At 42.8% G+C, this 18,803-nt stretch overlaps 1 protein-coding gene across 2 annotated transcripts in view; it reads left to right on the top strand.

Annotated features, from left to right (window-relative positions):
- Positions 1–18,803, top strand: part of mre11a (MRE11 homolog A, double strand break repair nuclease) — a 92,029-nt gene that overhangs the window by 62,706 nt on the left and 10,520 nt on the right. For both annotated transcript variants that reach the window (XM_038817967.1, XM_038817968.1), the window contains 5 exons: positions 1,449–1,662; positions 3,549–3,626; positions 8,922–8,980; positions 12,266–12,333; positions 15,882–15,969. In XM_038817967.1, the coding sequence (XP_038673895.1) occupies positions 1,449–1,662; positions 3,549–3,626; positions 8,922–8,980; positions 12,266–12,333; positions 15,882–15,969 (507 nt within the window). The remainder of the gene's footprint in view (positions 1–1,448; positions 1,663–3,548; positions 3,627–8,921; positions 8,981–12,265; positions 12,334–15,881; positions 15,970–18,803) is intronic.

The raw sequence follows: 18,803 nt of genomic DNA, 5'->3' as shown, positions 1-18,803 counted from the left end.
TCTTTGCAAGCTGCACTATGTTAACAGATTTTAAAGTGGCGCTATATTGCTGTCCTGTCTACATCAGCGTAAATGTGACCTCTCCAAACCCAAAATCGTCTCCAGTAAGTGACTCCATACTGAGTGCTCCATATTCCATGAAGACTTTCAGACTGGCATTTATGATCTGTTGTCCAAACGCATCGGCGTGGGTATGTAATGACATTCCAGATTTCCAAGAAACTGGTGCACTGATGCATACTTCTCTCTTGCCCATCCCCTTTTAAAGGGGTTAACTCATGTTGGTTATGGTTCCACAAGGAACAGCAGCACTGGTACTTTGACTAAAAAGGCCGTTGTTCACATGTGAACTTGGGGCAGTGAACTATTCACTCAACAGCATTACAGCTGGCCCTGATCCAGTCTTCAGGTGAATTGCGTACAGACCAGAAGTAGTCACGGGATAATGATCAGAATCATTCAAATGGGCTAACTTGTCTTCTGAATACTGAAGCCAATTTAAGTGCTCCAGCTAATCAGTTAACTTGTCAAATCTGGAGCCAAACCCTGAAATATGCTTATCTCTGTGATTAAATAATAAGCCCAACCTCTTGCTCCGAAATCATTGCAGTAAGTCCAACCCTCTGGACTGCAAATTGGCTCTGTAAATCACTAGCTAGAGGGGTTACCTACTGGCAATCCTCTCTTTTTAATTTTTTTTAGTTGTAGAGTATTTGTTATCCAGGCTATTAAGACAAATGGTTCTAAAGGTTAAGAATGTAAGATAACGCTAGCAATTGATTGAAATTGAATTTTTAACAGACTCTTGAACCTTATGGAACAAGATTACAAATTTTAACTACTGAGACTGGGTTAAACATGCTAAATTGATCTGTAATATATAAAGAATACCTGAAGGATCCTGAATCTTAAAACATCTAATTTTTTTATTGTTCATGGGATGTGGGTGTTACTGATCAGGCAAGAATTTGTTGCCCATTCATATTTCATCATAGTTGCCCTTGAGATGGTGGTGGTGAGCTGCTTTCTTGAACCACTGCAGGCCCTGTGGTGTAGATACACCCACAGTGCTGTTAGGGAGGGAGCTCCAGTATTTGAATTCAGTGCTGGTGACGGAATGGCAATATATTTCCAAGTCAGGATGGTGTGTGACTTAGAGGGAACCTTATAGGTAATGGTGTTCCTGTGCATCTACTGCCCTTATCCCTTTAGATGTTTGGATATTGCTATCAAAGAAGTCTTGACGAGTAGCAAAAATATTAAAAGTATAGAGTTATAATATCAGCCTTTAGATTTTCTTGTGTGGAGAGTTACCATTATTCATTATATATTAGAGTTCTGTAAATTAGCTGAAGGGAATTGTCAAATTGATATGGATAATATCTGCATAATATTGTTACAGTGACCAACTGACCATGGACAGTTTTTTTTTCTCCATTTAAAAAAAGGCAATGTGTAGAGCGAGGGCCCATAGAACTGAAGGAAAAGAAGTTTCATTATTGATTAGTGATGATGACATGGATATTTCTGAAGAAAAGGCTGCAGACTCTGATGAAAGCAGTGTGTCTGTAACTAACAGAGGGCGAGGCAGAGGTCGTGGAAGGGGCAGCAGCCGAGGCCAGAACTCTTCCACAGGAAGAGGAGGATCCAGAAGAGGAAGCAGTAAGAATTGTTCATATTTATACAAATATCTAAACTTAACAGGCAGGTAAAGGTCCATCAAGGCAGACTATACCATGACAAGTGGACCATTATTGCTAAATATTTTTTTTCTTCACCAGACTTGTCCTCGCGCACACCCTTTCAGCCATGTAATCTTCTGAGAGAGACAAAAATATTCAGGCCAATAAAGGGAAAGTTACTTTGAAAAATTTCCCTCTGGCTCCTTCAGATGATTAAAACCAGGCCATGCAATCACCTTCAAAATTATTTGATCTCTGGCCCAATCAAGCTCCACCTTGAAGACGCGTAGAGAGTTAGCACCAAACACGCCAGCTGACAATGTATTCCACAGGCACACAATTCTCTGGGGTAAAGAAAAACTGCCTTTTGTCCAGTCTAACCAACTCCTATTCATTCAATCTGTTAAAATGCTATAATCAGCAATATTATCCAGCTCTTTAAATAACTGCTGGATCTAGTTTAGGGCATCTCTAAGACTTTGGTGCTCTAAAGTAAATGGATCAAGATCCTTGAGCCTATCTGAGAAGCTGAAGTTCTTTAAATTAGAAACTATTCTTGTGGTTCTGTTCTGGACCTGTTCCAAGACGATTATATCACCCGTCATTTCGAAGGGGCAAAATATTCAAGATTCCCCTGTATATTATCAAAAAGGTGTCCTTTGGTTCTACTACTCCATGAACTTTAGATAGTTTCTATACATTGGTCATGACGCTTACTGATCTGAGCACAATAACATCAGCAAAGTTTTCTCTCTATCTCTTGTATTCTTCCCTATAAAAACTGCATGTGTTCTGTGTCTCTTTTACAGACACCCATGAAGTTACAATTATATATGGCTGTTTGCTATTTTGTATTCTGTTCCCCAACACATCTAAATCTTTTTGCATTTGATTATGTTACACTCTTATTGTTTTATCACTTGCACAGATTTTGGTGTTGTCTACAGACTGCTTACTGTACTCCCAACACCCTGAAGTATATTAAAGTCTGTGGAGAGTTCTGCTGATTTGGAATATAAGCATTGTCTATAGAAATGTTGACTGATCCAAAATTGTAATCTAGCAGCTCTACCCGAGCCGAAATAATTAGTTTGAATCTGTCCTTTAATGAGCCTATATAGTTCATTAGTGGACTTCTGATATAGCTAGGAAAGCTTTTGTTATTACTGCCAAAATTACCCACCATCTTTCGTACCAGAGATCTCTTTCCGAATCTCGTATAACTGTTTTTATGCCCTGCCTAAAACTTCAAAGAACACAGTCCTTAAAATGTTAGATTTAAATCTATTACATTACATAGAGAGTCATTGTTTTCATTTGTGGTGGATTCTTTACAAAACTGTGTTTCACTGCCTGTCACACAAATCTGCTTCTCTTTATTGAGTAGGTTTAATTGATTTTGGGGACTATTTGCATCCACCAGTGGCTCACATTGTATTTGCTGGAACATACAATATATTTTATATTTGTTTCAGATCCATTTAAGCGATGTTTGTTCATGGATCTAATTCATCAGTGGTTGCTTTTCAAAGCACACACTTGATGTTAATTTTATAAGTATCTGAAATGTTCACATTAAGGAAGCAGGAGTCAGTAAATCTTTTAACTTCAAACATACAACCAGTTAATTGAATTGAGCAATCAACCCTTTTCCAAAATTTGAAAAGGTCCTTTATATTTCTGACCATTTATTTGAATTGTTTAACAACTTCTCTTCTGACCTAAAATGATGCATGTTTTTCAAAATGTCACAGGGGTCTTTTCTAAATTTATGGAAAATAACTGCAAAATTGTATTGTTTTATTAATCTATTTGAATGCAGTAAAATGTGGAGAGGTTAAGCAATTCTCATATTTGTTTCACTAGGGAGCAGTGGAAAAGAAACTAGCAGGACATACAAAGCTCCGGTAGTTACTCCTGTGAAGAATATGTTGATCATGGATGGTAGGCCAATTTATATATGAGCAAACCACGGTAGATTTGTTGAATATTAGTCCTTTACTCTGAATGCAATAACTTACTTTGTATTATAATGAGATTCCTTACAAAATTCAATGAATGCAATTTTCCCACCTTGTTGCACCCAGCACCAATCCCATTGCACTGAGAGAGGCCCAAACAGGATTCGCGCCAGGCGCAAAACTGCATAGGAGTCACCCGACCCACTGTGCCCGATGTGATCTGGACCACTCTCTCGTTAGGCTCATCTAAATATGTGTGGCCAGGTTGAGGCCACATTCTCCCGGCTCTTGGGAGTCACCGGCGAGGCCTTACCGGGTGTTGATTAGTCTAGTCTCCACACGCGGAGACCTGGTGTGATGGCTGCTCCGGGGTCTCTGAGGCCATTGCAGCCCCTCAGTGGCCCAAGACGGGGCAGATCACTACCAGGGTGACAGGGCCCTGGTGCCAGGCTAGAGGTTCCAGCTTGGCACTGCCGCAGGGTGAAGTCTTGAGGGGCGTCATGCCCATGAAAGGGGAGATATGAAGGGTGGGAGGTGATGAAGGGGCATTGTGAATTTTGGATGAAGGAAGGGTGACCCCCATAGTGGAGTATGCTCACTTTGGGGGAGCGGGGAGGGCAGGGGCAGGGATGGTCCCTGATGCCCACCAGGATTGATGGGTGTTGGGCCGGGTCACCCACATGCCGTGGGTGGGGTTGTTGCCCACTTGCTCTGGGTCACATTGTCTGTGGTGGGGGGCCTGAAGCTCACTTGGAGATGAGGGCACCTTTTCAAAATGGTGCCCCGATCTCTGAGGAGCCGGTTGGCCGGTGAGTTTAGTTCCCCATTGTAGAAACGTGTGGGCTTACCAGTGAGAAATTCCCCAAGTCCCAAAAAATGACTAAAGTGTGGGTAATACCGGTCTAGACTGCACCCAAATAGCTGACGGGAAATATCCCGCAAACTCACCCAAAAGACAGTTAGTAATTTTTTGGGTGAATTGTACCCAACGTTTCTTATATTCCTCACAGCAGTTATTATTGCAAAGGGATGCATTAAGTAGTATTTAAGAAAACAGAAATGTTAGTGTGCTGCTGAATATTACGTCAATGATATTTATTACTTTATACATAGGTTCTCTGCTGAATACAGTAGTTGAGTGAATCGAAATAGACTTGAAATTACTGGCTGCATGTTCCCTTTTCTCTGGGTTCCAGTTTTATTCATCTACGGTTCATCTCTGGACTTGAATAAACAGCAAAGTTATTCACAGGATGTCTAATAGGTGGTTTTACAGCATGTTCCCCATTTGTCTACAGAATTATGTTTTTTTTTGATTAATGCATATCAATGGGGCGATGACTCAGTATCAGATGTCACTAAATAACCGTTTAACCCATGATTACCTGGTCAGGATGACCATTGTCTTTGTAAAAGGAGAGGGGAGGAATGTGGTGGGAAGTTCAGGGATTGTCCATTGAGCAACGTGCCAAGGTTAGGTGTTAGATGTATACAATAAGACACCATCTTTGGTTCATTGGAGCTTTTAATTTGTATGAAACCCTACACCTCTCTACGCTCTCTAGTGAACACGATCCCATGACATGATTGGTAAAGCAGGGAGTTCTCAGTGTCCCGTCCAACTTTTCTGAACCAACACTATTAAAAATCTGATTATTTGGTCATTAACCTGAGTGCTCTTTGTAGGACCTTGCTATACACAAATTGGCAACTGTATTCCTCTACAACAGTGATTACATCCCAGAAGTACTGTAATGAGCTGCAGAGTTCTTCAGGAACTATTTCTATGCAAGGCCTTCCTAATATCCTGTCTGGCTGGAAAATCTCACTGATAAAATAAATCAATCATAAAACAATTCTGTTCACTAGGTAAGTTTAAAAATATGAGAAGCCAACACCCATCGCAAAACCAACCTTCCAGTCAAATTGTTTAACTGATCTTTCAATATCTGGCATTCGTGGTGTAAGACTGTACCACCACAACTTCAACATGAACTATAAATTTTTTTTTTTTTTTTTTTTTTTAAATTTAGTGTACCCAATTAATTTTTTTTCCAATTAAGGGGCAATTTATCGTGTTCAATCCACCTATCCTGCACATCTTTGGGTTGTGGGGGCGAAACCCACGCATACACGGGGAGAATGTGCAAACTCCACACGAACAGTGACCCAGAGCTGGGATCGAACCTGGGACCTCGGCGCCGTGAGGCAGCAGGGCTAACCCACTGTGCCACCGTGCTGCCCTGACATGAACTATAAATTGACAATTGGATATGAAGGGAAAAAACAAGATTTTTTTACAGTCTACTCTTGGTAATTTATTAATACAAAAATCAATGTTAACGTGTGTTACGGGGGGGGGGTTTAATTTAAACAGCACAAATTTCTCCTCTTTAAGTGCCTGTCTGTAAACAGAAAGGAGGTTTTGTTTTGTAAATTTAGAGCACGCAATTATTTTTTGTTTCCAATTAAGGGGCAATTTAGCGTGGCCAATCCACCTAACTTACACATCTTTGGGTCATTGGGGTGAAACCCACGCAGACGTGGGGAGAATCTGCAAACTCCACACGGACAGTGACCTAGGGCAGGAATTTGAACCCGGGTCCTCAGCGCCACAGTCCCAGTGCTGACCACTGTGCCACATGCTGCCCACAGGGAGGAGTTTTTGATTTGTTTCCTCTTTATGAGAAACCCCTTAATTGTTTGTGTGATACAATTTTCTATTAATAACCCGATACAGGATGAGCTCAAAGGGTTAGTTCATTTGCACAGACTGAAAACGTAGGAAGGAAGTTTCACAATGTCACCTCCACGCTTAAGACAGTAAAGAGAGAGATAGAGATAGAGAAAAGGTTTTTCAGTACAGAGCCTACGAATAAAACAAACACGTGTGTTTCAGAGTCCAGAATCAAACCAAACAAGGTATTACTTCATGGAGATCAGCAGACTGCAAGCCGATGCTGTATAATTTCACTTTTCGGTGTGATCATAGAATCACTACAGTGCAGAAGGAGGCCATTCGGCCCATCGAGTCTGCACCAATCCTCTCAAAAAAGACCCTACCTCACCTTTTGAACACTAAGGGGCACTTTATCATGGTCAATCTACCTAACCTGCTCATCTTTGGACTGTGGGAGGAAACCGGAGAACCCAGAGGAAACCCACACCGACATGAAGAGAATGTACAAACGCCACACAGTGACCCAAGGCTGGAATTGAACCTGGGTCCCTGGCGCTGTGAGGCAGCAGTGCTAATCACTGTGCCACCGTGACTTTACAAGATGAGATAGACACCCAGACATCAGTCATTCTGGTAGTCAAAAGTACAGCATGCCCAACAGAAGCAGTGCAGGTGGGCCAGGTATTCAACATAGGCAGACCTCTTTTCTGTTTGGCTGATAGTCAGATGTTAAAGATCAAGACTTCCGGTGGTGTAATGTAGGGGAAGACCTGCAAGAGGTGGCTCCCACTAGAGTACTGGACCTTTTGCCCCTTTTCTAAGTTCCATGAGTTTTTTCTCTTGAAAACCCAGTAATGGAATAAGGATCTTCTACCTGAAATGCCCAAAAAAGCCAGGGGAAAGAAGGTGGAAAGCAGAATTTGGTCGACGGAGTCTGAAGCCTCTCAAGAGTTCATCAGCAGGTAAAATGGCGAGTCAGTCTCTGGTGCTCCACTCCATTAATGGCCGAGGTGCACCGACTAATTGTGTCGGAGGACCTTCGGGAATGAACAGAAGAGGCCTTGGCTCCCATTCGAGCGATTCTGGGGAAAACCAATGAAACTATGGAAGCCAATGGGGCCATGATCAAAGGTATAGAAGTGTTCTTTTCGAGCCACAGTGATCTGATCGCCTCGCTGGAATCGGAGCTATCTTCAATGGTTGAAGCAAACACATTGTTGAAGGCCTAGAGAATAGGACCAGGAGGGAGGAGGTACAATATTCAAATTGTTGGGCTAGCAGAGGGGATGGAAGGCCCTCTGCCCACTGAGTACTACGCAGACATGCGGATCTACCTCGTATTAAGTTGATCTTTTCTCTACACCTTGCTATAACTGTAAAATTATATTCTGCAGTTTCTCCTTCCTTATGTACGATATGCATTGTTTGTACAGCATGCAAGAAACAATACTTTCACTGTATACTAATACATGTGACAATAATAAATCAAATCCAATCAAAAAATCATATTCAGTAAGGTGTTGGATGAGGGTGGGTTTGCATCCTCTCCTGAGATGGACCAAGCCCATCGTACACTCTGGCCGAGGCCCCATCCTGAGAATCCACCGATTTTCATCGTTTTTTAGATTTGGAGTTTAGCTTCATGTGGGGTTCTGTTTGTTATGGTAATAGATGGCTCCCTTTCTGAGAGCAAGGTTTTGGGGGTTTTTGTATTTCGATGTCTAACCATTTTCCTTTATCTCTAGTCGAGGTCCTCCCTACTAATTTAAGAGTTAGCTAAAGGGAACAGTTTATAAGAGTTGGCTGCAGCCCATAATGTTGGTTTTTTTTTAGGTTATGAGCTGAGAGTTCTTGTTTTGTTTAGGTTTGCTTGAAGTAGATTTTAGTATTCTGTGTTTGCGTTGCCTGATCTGTATTTGCGTTGGGTTGTAATCATGGTGGATGTGGATAGTTTGCTGATGGTGTCTGCAGATTTTTCTTAGGCCAGTCTTTTTAAAAAAAAAATACATTTTTTAAAGATTTTCCATTTTTAAAATAAATTCTACATCAAAACCCATATTTCCATAGTAGATGATACACAGAACCCACCGAACAAAAACCCCAACGATCTACCAAGAAAAATACAACCAACCAAGTAAACAACTCAATCCCAGACCCACCCCATCACACTGATAGTTTAAATTATGTAACAATTTAAAGTAATTCACTACAAATTAAGAGTAATGGATAATCATGCATAAATAACATTGACCAGTTACAATAAAGTGCTTCAGATGCAAGCAACTTAAAGTAGTAAATAGGTGGCATTAAATATTAAAGCCGTTCTCTTTGTGTAATATTTTTAGATTGTATCAATTGCGATGTATTATTTTGGCATATAGGCTGTGTCAGAACCTGGTTAAGTACCAGAAACCATGCTGCATTTCTAGATCACCATGAGCAATGCATTAATGTGTATAATAGAATAAACAGAATAAGTTGTGGGCTTTGATACTGCCATTTTATTTGCAGCTGGATTGAGTGCTGCTACTGCAAACTCAAATTCTTTCTGATCGTCTTGCATTACCAGTAACCAAACTTTTTTTTCCCCTCTTTCAGCCTTTAAAGCAGCTAGCCAGGGCCCAGCACGGACCTGGCATCACAGTCCTTCTGAGGAGGTAAAAATGGTTAATGTATAAGCCATTCGGTAAAATATGATTTATATATACTAGGCAATCTAACCTGACTCTCCAGCTGGGAGTCAAGACCAATGTGCAACATTCAGGTTGAAGGCTGATAAAGAGCAGGGGAATAACTTGGTCTGAATGGGAGTGATTGGATCAAGTCAGGGAAGGAACTGGGATGGAGAGGAGGATGGAGGAGAGAAGAGTGGAGAGGAAGCTATGGAACCACCATTTTGTATGTGTACAGTGGTTGGGGGATGCTGGAAATTGCTGAAACGGGGAATGGATTTTGGGTCGATTAACCAAACTGCTCACTATTGTTGCTCGTTCTGGGTGAGTGTGCTTAACACTCGATTTGGCTCTGTTTCGTTACTTAGCTCTGGAGTCGCCAGGTATCGTTAAGATACCGCCACAAGTTTCAAGGTCAAGTTCAAAGCAATAAAACCATACACCAATTAGTAAGTTCAAACAAATTAGTTTATTATAATACAATTATTGGGCAGCACGGTGGTGCAGTGGTTAGCATTGCTGCCTACGGCGCTGAGGACCCGGGTTCGAATCCCGGCCCTGGGTCACTGTCCGTGTGGAGTTTGCACATTCTCCCCGTGTCTGCGTGGGTTTCACCCCCACAACCTGTTGCAGGATAGGTAGATTGGCCACTCTAAATTGCCCCTTAATTGGAAAAAATAATTGGGTAATCTAAATTTATATTAAAAAATTAAAAAAAAAATTATAATACAATTATAATCTACTCATGCACACGCTAAGATGACTAAACTATTCCTACCACTAAATAAACCAATACTTATCTTAAAGGGAACTGCCGGATATGGGGACAAGGCCTCTTGCTCTGCACTGGTCCGCAGACTTCAGGTTGGTACGGGTTAAAAGGAGCCAGGAGTGTCTATCTCTGGTAGCGATCGTTGTGAGACACTTACTTGCTGGTGGCTGCTGTCCGAACCTCTCCTCTCGGTCAAGGTCTTCGATAAAAGGCTGGTCGAGAGGGCTGGTCAAGAGAGGAGGGCTGGTCAAGAAGAAATAACTAAGTTTGGGACCTGTCTTTTATAGGTCCCAGGGCTTCGCGCCCTTTTGGGCGGACCCTCTATCTGCTGGGAATTGATTGGGTCTCTTCCCAATCGATTTGTTTGAATCCCCCCAATACTGAGGCTGTCCCTCGGCTACTGGTCGGGCCTTCAGGTGCTTTGTCTTCGAACCCCGCTGGTGCTGGGGTGTCTGGTATCCTAAACAATGTTGCAATCACTTCCCTATTTGTTTCCATTGTCCCTGGGATTGTTCCATTACCATGTTAACTGTCCCAGAGATTGCCTCAATTAGTATGCGGAATGTTTGTTTCGGTGCTGTCTGCTCTCTTAGCAGACAGAATACACAGTGGCTTGGTGCAGCCTGCTTGTGCTGCAAACTTTGTCCATTTTAACCTGCAAGCTTTGCGTTCCTCTATTTTGTATTGAGGGAATGGCCAACTTCGGTGGCTACATAATGCTGCCTTTTCATCTTGGTATCTGAACGTTGTGAACTTCTCCTTTGCTTCAACTCCCGTTTTAAAATGTACCTTCTATGGGGAAGGAATACAGTTGGCTTCACCTTCCCTCGACTGAATGGGGGCAGAAGGTTGTGAAGGACTACATGGTGTGATTAAGAAGGATGTGGAGTCATGGGGCAGGATTTTTGTGAAGGAGGTGGAATGCGGAGGTCAGGAATGTTACTGACTCTGTAAAACCAGCCCCATTAAGAAGACCCACCTGCCATGTTTTTGTCCAGCAGTTTGGGGGAGGGAGGGCTGATATTTGGGCCCACCTTGCAATACACTCTTTTGTTCCTCATTGAGAAATCCATTTAATTCAATGTCCAGGGAGTGACCTTTCTAGGAGAACGAGAAGCTGAGCTGCGCACAATGAAAAATAAAAATGTATTTGCTTCTTTTTGGCCTACTTTGACCTAACTCCCACAGGGAGAGCTGGGGATTATTGGCTACTATTGTATGTATTAGTCTATCTTCCCTGGCGTGGCACATAGAATCAAGGCCAAATGCAGTATTCCAGTCATATAGTCGGTGGGCATAGGTTAATTCATCCGACGTGGGTGACAAGGGAGGAGGCAAATGAGGTGAAGGAGAGAGGAGTCAGAAGAGATGGGGAATGGAGGAGAAGAATGGTTTAACAAGGAAGCTGAACGGGGAGCAGGAAGGCTGGGGTAACTATTTTGGATAAGGTTTGCTTCAAAGTGTCACAAGGGTGAAATATGTGCCACGGTTATAAATTCCCAACTGATGCACTAGCAAAATAAAGCAGGGTAGGAGTACTCTTCTATTTCATTTATGCGGGAGCCCCAAAATACTCTTCATAAGAGCATGGGGCAGTTCCTATTGCATCTGCGTTGGCCAAATAATCTCCTCAGCTCCACCCAGAACCTTTTGTACCTAATTAAACAGCCCCCTTCCCACTTCACAGCCAGATACTGCCAGATCTGCTGTGTATTTCCAGCATATTCTGTTTTTCACAGAAAAATACATTGCAGAAAAGGCCCTTCGAGTCTGCACCACCATATGAAAGCCACCTGATCTGCCAATCCTAATCCCATTTGCCAGCACCTGGCCCATAGCCTCGAATGTTAAGACGTGCAAAGTGCTCATCCAGGTACTTTTTTAAGGATGTGAGGAAACGCGCCTCTACCACCCTCCCAAACAGTGCATTCCAGACAGTCACCACCCACTGGGTAACAATGTTTTTCCACAAATCCCCCCTGAACATCACACTTCTCACCTTAAACTTGTGTCCCCATATAACCAACCCTTCAACTAAGGGTTTCAGCTTATCCACCTTGTCTACACCCCTCATAATCTTGTACACCTCAATCAAATCACCCCCCGCGTGCGCCCCCCCCCCCCCCCCCAGTCTTCTCTGCTCCAGCAAAAACAACCCAAGTTAATCCAATCTCTCTTCATAACTTGAATGTTCCATCCCAGGCAACATCCTGGTGAAACGCCTCTGCATCCGTTCCAGTGAAATCACATCCTTTCTATAATGTGGCGACCAGAACTGCACACAGTACTCCAGCTGTGGCCTCACCGATATTCTATATAACTCCAACATGACTTCCCTGCTTTTGTAATCTATGCTACGATTGATAAAGGCAAGTGTACCATATGCCTTTTTCACCACCCTATTAACCTGCCCTTCTGCCTTCAGAAATCTATTCACAAAGTATCTTCAAGATTTTTGAACTTCCATCATGGATCTTTGCTAAATTTTGTTTTTGCAGGTTATAATAAGTGATGATTCTGATTTGGAAGCAACTTCTTTATCCAGTTCCTCAAAACAAAATCAAGGGTATGTGTATTTAAACTGAATATTGATAAAATAGCTTTAAGTATTGCAAACGCATTGTTCAGAAGAGGTTTTCATACTTGAAGGAAAGCTCTTGGTGTTTTGTCCATTCAATGTTTCCTTTTTGTCTTTTGATATTTACATTGTAGTGAAGATTTTTATATCAAATGCTACAAACCTATGATGAAATCTGAAAATGCTGAAAATGTGTATATCTAGCAGCACCGTGGGTGAGGGAAACAGTCTATGGACCATGTTTAACTCCATGGAAGTGCAGGAGTCCTGAGTGAGTTAAAATTGGGTCAAACATTTCAGATTGACCTTTTGCCAAAACTACAAACCTCTGTGAACATGTTTCAGAGAGCATCTTCCAGAAGGCCAGATCATGGAATAACGGATTATGAATGTACTCTGGCCCTGGATTTTTGCCTCCCAATGGAAATGCAAATTGGGTCGCAGAACCTTGTGCTTCCAGTAAGTAAAAGTTCCTTCCTCTGCGTTTCTGCCTCTAGGCCATTTTTGCGAATTGGGAAAGGCTTGGGGGCGAAATGCACACACACACCTCTTCTGAGGTCAGAGCCATCCTGACAAATTGTATTTTCTCTCGCATGCATATTTTCATGTGTGGTTACAGGTTTCAAGAACCTTTTAATAAAACATTTCCTCATTCGAGATGTGATCACGTCTGCCAGGAGTCATGAAGAGTGCAGCATTGGAATGGAGCAATTTTCTTCCAACCTTCTCAGCTTTTAATATTGCAAGGCCTACCTGCAGTAAGGGTTCTCTGCCAGGGAGTGGGGAGTGCACAGAAAAGTCATAGAGAGTCTACAGCTGCTGTAGATCTGCCATCGATAGATTTCCATTGCAGCCTCAATGCCTTTGGCAATCAGCTCATTTCGACATTGGTGCAGCATCAAACCAGCTTCATTACACTGGTGGAGCAGCAGAAATGCCTTGTTTGCCACGTGCATGGGGCTAAGGGCAGGAGAAACCAGCATGCATCATTACCAGAGATATTCTGATACTAGCGCATTTTACCTGATGGGAATTACCCATGAATGCAAAAGCTAACCTGGAAGGCCGAGAAAGGTGCTTGAGATATCAAAGGAAGAGCAAACATATATGAGGGCTGATGAAGTTCAACTGGATGCAGTACTCGGGTGGCGCGTGAGGCATTAACATAAAATAATTTTGACTTCAACCAACCAGAGCTGAACTCTCGAGGTGACAGTGACTGCCCATGACATCCAGACAGCATTTGACTAGTGTGGCGTGAAGAAGCCCCAGCAAAATATTCTTTCTAGCAGTCACTTGTAGAAAGGAGGTCCCTGACTGCAGAATGCAGCAGTGGCAAGAGCCTGTATCTGGGATTTTCTTATCGTGGGGATGCTGTTACACTGCAACTAACATGGTCCTGGCTGACCAGGAAACCTCCAGGCTCTCACCATCTGCCTAAGGCTTATCAGAAGGATTTACAAGTTGATAATCTCCCTGTTTGGCCACGTTATGAATGCACCTTCCAGCTATCAAGTCTTAGGGTATGACTCTAACCCATAGCATCCCTCAGAGGCAGGAATGCTACCCATGCTTCACAATACCTCCTTCCCATCTAATTTCATTTTCCAGCACTTGGTCCGTAGCCTTTTATGCTATGGCGTTTCAAGAGCTCATCTAAATGCTTCTTAAATGTCGTGAGGGCTCCATTCTCTGCCACCTTTTCAGGCAGTGAGTTCCAGATTCCCACCACCCTTTGGATGAAAAGGATTTCCCTCAAATCCCCTCTAATGCTCTTTATCTTAAATCTATCTCCCCTGGTTATTGACACCTTTACTAAAGGGAAAACTTTCTTTCTACCAATGCTATGTCCTTCATGTTTTGGACACGGGTGAGTGTCGTAGGAATTACTATGAACCTGTTTCATCAGTGATCTTCCCTCCATCATAAGAGCAGACTGGGGATGGTAGCGTGATTGCACAATGCCATTTGTCACTAAGTTACTGAAGCCCATATGCAGCAAGAACCGGACAATATTCAGATTTGGCTGTTAAGTTACAGTTGTGCCACACCAAGTGTCAGGCAGTGACTATCTCCAACAAGAGAGAATCTAACCTTCTCCCCTTGATGTTCAATGGCATTACCTTCTCTGAATCTTCTACTGTCAGTATCTTGGGGAATGCCATTGACTAAAAACTGAACTGGACCAGCCATATCAATACTGTGACTGCAAGAACAGACCCGAGGCTGGGAATTTTGCAGCGACTATTTCACCCCCTGACTCACCGAAGCCTGTCCACCATCTACAAGGCACAAGTCAGTAGTGTGACAGATAACTCTCCACTTGCCACGATAAATGCAGCTTCAAGAACACTTGAGCTCAACACCATCCAAGATAAAGCATCCCGCTTAATTGGCAATCTACTCACCAAATTGAACATTCACTCCATCCATCATCCGATGCACAATGGCAGCAATAAGATGCACTGCAGAAACAAGCCAGGATTCCTTCAAAAGCACCTTCCAAACCTACAACCTCTATCACGTAGAAGGACAAGGGCAGCAGATGCATGTGAGCAGCCCCACCAGCAAATACCCCTCCAAGCCACTCACTGGCTTGGAACTACATCACCATTCCTTGACTGTCACAGAATCACAGAAAATACAGTGCAGAAGAATTTGCATCGAAACATGAGAAACATCGGACCTACCTACCTAATCCCATTTGCCGGCACTTGGCCCATAGCCTTGAATGTTTTGACGTGCCAAGTGCTCATCCAGTTATGTTTTAAGGGATGCGAGGCAACCCACCTCTACCACCCTCCCAGGCAGTGCATTCCAGACCGTCACCATCCTCTGGGTAAAAACGCTTTTCCTCCTATTTCCCCCCCCCCCCCCCCCAAAAATCTCCTGCCCTTCACCTTGAACTTGTGTCCCCTTGTGACTGGGCCTTCAACTAAAGGGATCAGCTGCTTCCTATCTGCTCATAATCTGATGTTGAGCCCTTTGCCGCTCATTTACTTTGCACCCGACCACTTCCTTCCACAAATACAAGTCCGAACTCATTCACGGCTTGCAAATTGCTCATTGAGGCTGCCCTTCATTGAAAGCATCCCGTGGATAGTAAGTACTCAGTCAGGAGTGTGATTCGGGAGGCACTAAGTGTGCAGCTCATATTTTTATGAGCCCAGGTGAAAAATCCAGCTTTGATCTCAATCATATCACAGTAGGAAATTGGTCAGAGAAGAAAAGGACCTTCCACAGAGGCAGTGAAGTGAGTAGAAATGGGAGAACTATTGATCTGTTAAATAACTCCATTTTAATCTGACCTTTTTACTTGCTATGTGGTAGTTGAGATAACTTTGCCTCTGAAGAATATTTCCTTGCTACCTTTTGCAAGACATGAAGGGAAATTGTACCGGGATCACTATCAGTATCACTGCTTTAAATTTTGTTAAATATATCTGTATGGGTGTGTTTTGTGAACAGATTCTTTTGAATTTCAACCAAATGGAAAATTATTCTGGTTGTTGATTTGTCTTATTTAATTTGAAAAGGAATCCAAGCAGATCAGAATCTTCAAGTAAAAGAAGTTCGCAAAGCCAATCTAAAGGAATACAATTTTGTGATGATGACGATGATGAGGTAATTTCAAGTTTTCCTGCTTTCAATTATTTACCAAACTAAACATGTTAACTGATATTGTTCAACAATCGGGTAGTATCTACTTTTTAAAAAAAATTTAGATTACCCATTTATTTTTTTCAATTAAGGGGCAATTTAGTGTGGTCAATCCACCTACTCTGCACATTTTTAGGTTGTGGGGGTGAAACCCACGCAGACACGGGGAGAATGTGCAAACTCCACATGGACAGTGACCCAGAGCCTGGATCGAACCTGGAACCTCAGCGCTTTGAGGCAGCTGTGCTAACCACTAGGCCACTGTGCTGCCCTTTCAGGCAGTATCGATGGAGAGAAATAAAGTTAATGGGTGAGATTCTCTAGCCTCCCTGTGGCGTGTTTCTTGGCGGTGGGAGGCAGCCCACCATTGGCTGGCAGTGGGATCTTGTAGTCCCGCAACTATCATGGGATTTCCAATTGAATCCACCTCTGCCGATGTGAACGGCCAGGTCACGCCCAACGTTTCCAGTTCTGATGAAAGGCCACAGACCTGAAACGTTAATTCTGTTTTTTTCTCCGCAGGTGCTGTCTGACCTGCATTTTTGGTTTTTATTCCAAATTTCCAGCATCTGTAGTATTTTGCTTTTTGTGACTGGTTTGTTACTCTGGTATTTCTCCATCCCCTTCAAATCTGCAGTTCTCGTCTACCTCTTCAAAAATACTGTGACCCCTCTGTACTTGTAAACTACCAGCCCATCTTCAACTTCCATCACTGTCCAAAATCCCTCAATGTGTTGCTAAACTATTCCTTTTCAACCAGCTGCAGCCCTTGACATGGTTGAGCTGCTTCCTCCTCCACTGTCGTCCAGCTATGTGGAATGTCCTTCATTCTATCAAGGTGTAATCAGAGAATGATTTTCAACGGTTTCTCTTCCAGTATTACCTCTGGAATTCACTAAAGATCTATCCTTGGCCTTGAGCATTCTATTTCTCATCTATATGCTGTTCCCTCATCTGAAAACACAATGCTGAATTTACACGCCCAGTAACAAAATCCAATTTTTCCTCAACCCCACCACTTTCAACCCCACCATTGTCTCTGAATGTCATCCTACTTGTGACAGTTAATGTGCAGAAATTCCATCTAATTAAATATTGGAAGAATATTTGTTCCTCACCTCTCTAATTACTGAAACCAAAATGCTCCCTGGCCACTGTCTGAGACTAAACTAGACTGTTTGAAACTTTGCTGTTCTATTTGACCTTACGTTGAGCTTTCCACTAGTATTCACTCCCATCACCAAGGATGCCTATTTCCTCCGCTCTAACACTGCTTGTCTTTGGCCCACTTTGGCTCACCTGCTGCTAAAACCCTCATCCACATCATTGTTACCTCAAGACTTGAATATGCTAATATACTCCTGGTTGACCTCCCATCTTCCAACTTCCATCTTCCAACTTCCATTAACCCTGGACTTGTCCAAAGTTTTGCTGCCCATCTGTTAACTCACACCAAGTTCCATCAGCTGTGTAATCATTGCTTACATTAGATTTAGTCTGGCAATGCCTTGCTTTGAAAATTCCCATCTTTATTTTCAAATTCCTCTGTTGCCTTACCCATCATTATCTCAGCCTTCTTCTACAGGCATCCGAGTTCTCTGTGCTCCTACAGTTCTGGCCTCTTGTGCATCTTATTTTTAATTGCTTCACCATTGGTCACCGAGTTCAGCTTCTTGGGCCCTAATCTCTGGAATTCTCTCCGTAAGCCTCTCTCCTTCTCTCCTCTAAAGCTTTCTTCAAAACCTACCTCTTCTACAGAATTTATGGTGTCCTATCCTAATATCTCCTCATGTGGCTCAGTCAGATTTGTTTAGATAACAGTCCATTGAAGAGCTTTGGGACATGGATGTGCCATATAAATTCATATTGTTGTTGTTAAATGTTCCTGCAGCTTAAAGATGGTCAGAATTATTGTTAAATACAAATAACACTTTGTAGGTAGCTGAAAAATCACAAAGCATCTGGCATTTTATCTCTACCTCGGGCCATATTATTATCCCAGGATATATCATTACCTCAGGCTGGCGAGTGTTTTAAACTAATAGATTTTAAATGCAATCACTGTGACACTGCTGCTGCCTTTTAAATCAGATTTCAGATTGAGGCTGTTTGCCTAATCAGGTGACATGAACGATCCTCTGCCAATATGCAAAGAGTTCGAACCGGCCGTCCAGCCAACTGAGCTAACCAATCCCCCCCAATTGCACTACATTTGGATCTATGGCCCATCTGCAAACAGACCATTCTACAGTATGCAATGGTGGCTTTCAGCAATACTGTCCAGAATGTGTTTCAGTACATTGATGTTTTTCTGGGTGCTGCATAACTTTGCTATGAGAGGATTTTCAGCATGATCAATTCCCATGACTCGGCATCAACAATAATGGCTGTAATTCTCTGGCCTTTGCGATTTTCTACTTCCCTCCGGCTGCGTACCACTATTGTTTCCCAACAACACGGAATGTCTTCAGTGGGAAATCCCATTGACATTCGGCGGGAACAGAGAATCCCGCTGCCAGCGAAAGGCATTCCACCGAGAAACACACGGCTGGGGAACCGGAGAATCTCACCCCATGTCCATTATCTCTCTTTCCATTGTCAAATGAACAGAATTAATCCAAAGAGGAAAGCAATAATCATGTTAACTAACATTGAGTTCACAGCTACTAGAGAAATGGGCTTGCAAGGCAGGTAGCCGGAGTTGGGAAATTCCCCTGCTCACAGTCCCAATCTTGAGAGAATTGTCCCCCAATTTGCGCAGCCTTATTTCAATAAGTCATGCCCTTCAGCCCCAGCTA

Source organism: Scyliorhinus canicula, chromosome 14 (assembly GCF_902713615.1).
Source record: "Scyliorhinus canicula chromosome 14, sScyCan1.1, whole genome shotgun sequence".
Lineage (NCBI taxonomy): Eukaryota > Metazoa > Chordata > Chondrichthyes > Carcharhiniformes > Scyliorhinidae > Scyliorhinus > Scyliorhinus canicula.
The sequence above is the reverse complement of the archived record's forward strand: the minus strand, read 5'-3'. Positions and strand labels throughout refer to the sequence as shown.